Source organism: Nyctereutes procyonoides, unplaced genomic scaffold, assembly GCF_905146905.1.
Source record: "Nyctereutes procyonoides isolate TBG_1078 unplaced genomic scaffold, NYPRO_anot_genome, whole genome shotgun sequence".
Lineage (NCBI taxonomy): Eukaryota > Metazoa > Chordata > Mammalia > Carnivora > Canidae > Nyctereutes > Nyctereutes procyonoides.
This window is the reverse complement of record NW_026575040.1, coordinates 611,790-617,789: the sequence shown is the minus strand read 5'-3', so window position 1 is coordinate 617,789 and position 6,000 is coordinate 611,790. Positions and strand designations below refer to the sequence as shown.

General features: G+C 50.4%; 1 protein-coding gene across 2 annotated transcripts in view; it reads left to right on the top strand.

Annotated features, from left to right (window-relative positions):
• Positions 1–706: 706 nt before the first annotated feature.
• Positions 707–6,000, top strand: part of ETFA (electron transfer flavoprotein subunit alpha) — an 83,057-nt gene continuing 77,763 nt past the window's right edge. For both annotated transcript variants that reach the window (XM_055319850.1, XM_055319851.1), the window contains exon 1: positions 707–791. In XM_055319850.1, coding sequence (XP_055175825.1) covers positions 753–791 — 39 coding nt within the window. In that variant the 5' untranslated portion in view covers positions 707–752. The remainder of the gene's footprint in view (positions 792–6,000) is intronic.

Below are 6,000 nucleotides of genomic sequence, written 5' to 3'. Positions count from 1 at the left end.
TTCAATTTCCTCCCTGGTTATTGGCCTGCTCAGGTTTTCTATTTCTTCCTGCTCCAGTTTTGGTAGTTTGTGGCTTTCCAGGAATGCGTCCATTTCTTCTAGATTGCCTAATTTATTGGCGTAGAGCTGCTCATAATATGTTTTTAAAATCGTTTGTATTTCCTTGGTGGTGGTAGTGATCTCTCCTTTCTCGTTCATGATTTTATTAGTTTGAGTCTTCTCTCTCTTCTTTTAAATAAGGCGAGAGGGCGAGCCCGCTGCCCGCGGGAAACAGGCCGGGTGGGGGCCTGATGCTGCCTTGCAGGACGCTGCGACCGTGACCCGGCCACCCGGCGCCCAGGTGGGTGCCTCTCCCTGCTCACCTGTAGGTTTCCCGCGCCGTCTGGGGAGGCCGCCGCGTCCCCGTATCACGTGCCCTGAACTGGAAGACGGGCTGACCCGGGGCAGGTGCAGCGCTGACCTGCGTGATCCGACGGGAGCAGGGCGAGGGGTGTCCCCGCGCGGCGGGAGGCGGGCAGAGCGGCCGGGGCTCCCGGGCAAGCGCCGCGGCGGGGAGGCAGGTGCTCCCGCCGCCCCCGCCCGGCCGCCGCGCGAGGCCTCCCCTTTGCCCCACTTCCCAGGCCCCGCCCCCGCCTTCCGCCATCCCCATTGGCTGCCGCCCGGCCAATGGGCTGCTGAGACCGAGCGTCTCGCGGTATTCCCGAGCTGCGCGGCCGCAGTGACGGCGCTGCGAGGCGGACGGAGCGGACGCCATGTTCCGAGCGGCGGCCGCAACTCGGCTCCGGCGGGCGGTGAGTGCCGGAGGGAGGCGGGCCGGCTGCTGCCCCGCGGGGGCCTGGGCGCCGACGGGCCGGGGCGCAGGCAGGCGGGCCGGGGCTGTGCGGCGGGCGCCGGGCTCCTTCGGGCGGGGCGGGGCCGGGCCGAGGTGCGGGTCAGGGTGACCTCAGGTGCGCGGCCGGCTGCCCTGCGTCGGACCCGCGAGCTCCCGGCGGGGCCCATGGGGTGCGGGAGGTTCCGCGGCGCCCCGGGGCCCGCGTCCCGGACACCGAAGCCTTTCCTCGGGCGGCCCGCGGGTGCGCTCCCGCGGGGGGCGGGGGGGCCAAGGAGACTGGGGGCCCGAGGGGCAGGGGGCGGGGTCGGGCGGCAGGAGGCGGGGCCCGTGGGGCGGGGGCGGGGCCGGGGCGGGGCTGGGAACCACGGGTTGGGGCGAGGGGCGTGGCCTAGGAGACGGGGGTGGGGGCGGGGCGGGGGCCGAGGAGACGGAGCAGGGAAGGGGGCGGTGGCCAGGGGCGGGGCCGAGGAGATGGGGGGCGAAGGGCGGGTCCGAGGAGGCGGGGGCGGGGCTAGGGGCGGGGTCGGAGAGACGGGGAGGGCGGGAACGGGGGGCAAGGGGCGGGGTGGGGCCCAGGGGTAGGGGGCGGGGGCCGAGGAGACGGCCCGAGGGGCAGGGGGCGGGACGGGGGCCGAGGAGACGACGGACAGGGGCGGGGGCGGGGCGGAGGCCGAGGAGACGGAGCCAGAGGGGCAGGGGGCGGGGGCGGGGCCGAGGAGATGGGGCAGGGGTCGGGGTCAGGGTAGGGCCTGGGCGGGGAGCTGGCGGGGGGTGGGGGTCGGACGGGGGGCAGCCGCCGCGGGCCTGGAGGGCAGGCGTCTGTACCGCGGGTCTGCCGAGCGAGCTGGCCGAGGAGTAGGGGCTGCTGACCTAGGTCACTGCACCCGGATCTGCGGTGCTGGCCGAGGAGCGGGGCTGCTGACCGCGGTCGCTTTCTGATGCTTTACTTAGAAATCATGTTTGCCACATTTCCATCTTGTGTGGGATGATAGTGTTTGGAGACTGACCGATTACAAGTGAAGTGACAATTTATATTGTGGATTCTCTAAGTTTTCCAGTTAAGTGAAAAACAAGGCCGTTAAACTGGGTCAGAGACCTTGGTGACCTTTTTCCTTTTCCGCAGGTTTGTCCTTTTCCGCAGGTTGTTTTAGGCGTGTATATTTTCCTGTCCACCCCAGAGATTTTCTCCCTGAGACAGAACTTGCAATCTTCCGAGATGTCTGTAGGCTCTTTTGTATGTGTGTGTATTCCTTGCTTCATTAAACAACAACAAAACCTGTGTGCCCCTTTCCCCTGTGAGAAAAGTTCAGATCTCCATCCTTCAGGTCAGTCTTTCTCCCAAAACATTTTTCTCCCCAGAAGATGTAGGCATAAACAAGTTAGAGTCATGGCTTTGGAAGATGCCACGTATAGAGTCAGACTGGCAGAAAATAGCTACGCGGTTATTAAAAGGTAATTTTGTGGGCAGGTTAGAAGTCTGGCATAAGTGAAATAATTTGGCACCTGGGTGGCTCAGTTGATTAATCTTCTGCCTTGGGCTCAACTCTTGATCTCAGGGTCCTGGTATCAAGCCCCACATGGAGCTCCCTGCTCAGCCGGGAACCTGCTTCTCTCTCTCCCTCTCCCCCTCTCCCCCATCATGTTTTCTTTCTTGCAAATAAATGAATGAATGAATGAAGTAACTTTAGTGGGGACAATTTAGGATGTCTTGTAGATAGTGAAAAATGAAATGATTAGCTTAAGAAATTCTTGTCACACAATTTGCTAATAGACATACATGGTATTTTCAGATCTTTTTTTTTTAATTTTTATTTATTTATGATAATCACACAGATAGAGTCAGAGACACAGGCAGAGGGAGAAGCAGGCTCCATGCACCGGGAGCCCGACGTGGGATTCGATCCCGGGTCTCCAGGATCGCGCCCTGGGCCAAAGGCAGGCGCCAAACCGCTGCGCCACCCAGGGATCCCTATTTTCAGATCTTTATTGTGGTTTGCCAAAAAGCTTGACCTTGACTCATTTTGAAAATCTGAAGTCAGGCTAAGTAGAGTGCTTGCTCTAAAGGAATAAGAACATTTCAGAGTGGAATTTCAAGAATATAAGGAAGTGATAGGAACACTTCCAAAATAGATCCGTAAATACACATACATGACTTTTTAAAATTTTGAAATAATTTCAAACTTACAGGAAAGTTGTAAGAATAATATACGTAATTCTCAAAATCTTTTTAGTTTCACCAGCTGTTAACAGTTTGACACATTTGCTTCATCTCTTTTCATGTATACTTTTTCTTTCTTTTTTTTTTTTTTAAAGATTTATATATTTGGGGGTGCCTGGGTGGCACAGTTAAGCATCTGCTTTTGGCTCAGTCATGATCCCTGGGTCCTGAGATTGAGCCTCATGTTGGGCTCCCTGCTCAGTGGGGAGCCTGCCTCTCCCTCTGCCCCTCACTTGCTCTCTCTCAAATAAGTAAAAAAATACATATATTTAGTTTATTTGAGAGAAAGTGTACAAGAGTGCGAGAGGGGGAGAGAGAGCATGTGTGTGAGAGGGTGTGTACTCAGGGAGGGGTGGAGGAAGAAGAAGAGAGAGAATCCACAAGCAGACTCCTCACGGAGCCCACGTGGGGCTGGATTCAGGGCTTGATCCCAGGACCCTGAGATCATGACCTGAATTGAAACCAAGAGTTGGCCACTCAACCTTTGAGCTACCCAGGTGCCCCTTGTTATTTTTCTGAACCATTTGAAAATGTTGCAGACATGCCCCTTATTCTTGTGTCAGTGTAGTGTGAATTTTCTAAGAGCAGGGAGGTTCACATTTCATTTCCACAGTAAAATCAGCAAAACTAGGAAGTTTAACAGTGATACAATATTGTTATTCAGCCTACATTCAGATGTTGCCAATTGTCACATTAATATTTTTTATGGCAGTTTTTCTCTCAGTTTGGTTTAGGGTAGTCCAGGATCATGCCTTGCATTTAGTTTTCATGTCTCTTTAGTCTTTGTTAGAAAAGCCCCTCAGCCTTTCTTTGACTTTGATGGCATTGACATTTTTGAAGAGTATAGGTCTTCTTTTTTGTCGACTGTCCCAGATTGAGGTTCATCTGGTATTTCCTCATGAGTCTCACAGAAGTGATATGTGTTCTCAGCGCATCATGTTAGGAAGCTCATAATGTTGATTTATCCCATTATTGGTGATGTTAACTTTACTTGGCTAAAGTTATCAGGTTTTTCCACACTCAAGTTACTACTTCTCCCTTTATGATTATTTTTTTTATTTTTTAATTTTTTTAAATTTTTATTTATTTATTAGAGAGCGAGAGAGAGGCAGAGACATAGGCTAAACCGCTGCGCCACCCAGGGATCTCCTCCCTTTATGATTTTTAAATAACTTGTAGGGAGATATATATATTTTTTAAATTTTTTTTTAATTTTATTTATGATAGTCACACACACACAGAGAGAGAGGCAGAGACATAGGCAGAGGGAGAAGCAGGCTCCATGCACCGGGAGCCTGACGTGGGATTTGATCCCGGGTCTCCAGGATCGCGCCCTGGGACAAAGGCAGGCGCTAAACCGCTGCGCCACCCAGGGATCCCTGTAGGGAGATACATTGAGATTATGTGAGTCTCCTCTTTCTCATCAGACTTTCACCCACTAGTTTTAACATAATATTGATGTTAAGAGAAATTATTACTGTGATGTAAAATGGTAATTTTCTAATTCCATCATTGCTTCTGTATTAGCATTCTATTGTAAGGAAGATTTCTTATTTATCATGGATCCTTTATTTAGTAGGTTATAATCCATTAGTATCTTACATTTTCTTTAAAAGATTTACTTTTTATTTTAGAGAGAGAGAGAATGCTCACACCCGTACGAGGCAAAGGAAGAGGGAGAGAATCCTCAAGCAGATTCCCGGCTGAGTGCAGAGCCTGACATAGGCTTGGTCCCAGGACTCTGAGAGCATGACCTGAGCCAAAATCAAAAGCTGGCCAGGTAACTGAGCCACACAGGCACCCCTTGATGCTTTCAGGTTGTCCTGTATTTCTAAAGTGAGAGTCCCTCCTGGTTTCCATTTACTTATATGATGTGGGAAACAAAGGCAGAAGAAAAGAATTAAATTTCTTTATTGCCTACAGCCCACTGACAAGTTCTTGAAACAGGTAGAGTGACCTTCGCTCTAGGAAGTCAGCTGCCTCTATGTTAATACTTTGTTAAGGGCAAAAGGCAATCTTAGATTAACATTATCCTGACTTCCAGTATCCTGTAAATCTTCTTTAACATGTAAAAATACCTTTGGAAGCTTCCTTTATTTCTACTCCCAAGATACATGTTAGCAATCATCCTCCAAGAATATGGCCTACTGATATACATCTGAGGGGTCTTATGACTAAGGTTTTACAAGACAGTAATAAATGGCTTTTTCCCAACAGTTGCTGGCCCCCCTCAAGGTCCTGAAAACTTTGCTTTCAAAGTTCCTTAGAGACTTACCCCATCCCTAACCCTCTCTCAACTTGAAAGTACATAATCAGTCACCCGTCAAAACCGCAGCATAGGTCTTTCTGCCCACCCGTCCTGTCCCTGTGCTTTTTTTTTTTTTAAATTTTTTTTTTAAAATTTTTTTTGTTTATTTATGATAGTCACACACACAGAGAGAGAGAGAGGCAGAGACATAGGCAGAGGGAGAAGCAGGCTCCATGCACCGGGAGCGCGACGTGGGATTCGATCCCGGGTCTCCAGGATCGCGCCCTGGGCCAAAGGCAGGCGCCAAACCGCTGCGCCACCCAGGGATCCCTGTCCCTGTGCTTTAATAAAAATCACCTCTTTTCACTGAAGACAGATCTAGAATTTTTTCTTGGCCATTGGCTCTGAACCCCAACATTTATATATGAATGATGTCATAAAGCCAAATAACTTATCTGAAATCCCTACTCTTGAAATTTAAAAAGATTTCTTCCATAGCTAACCATGAGTTATTTAGGAGGATATATTTTCACAAAACTATATTTTTAATAATAGATTAAAGCGAATCTTTTGAAAGATTACATTGAACTCTTAATGTGTGTATAGTTAACTGCACACTTAGAAATGATTAAGATGATAAATTTTCTAGGTGTTATTTACTACAGTTAAAAAAAAGAGAAAATGTAAATTAAATGACTTGCA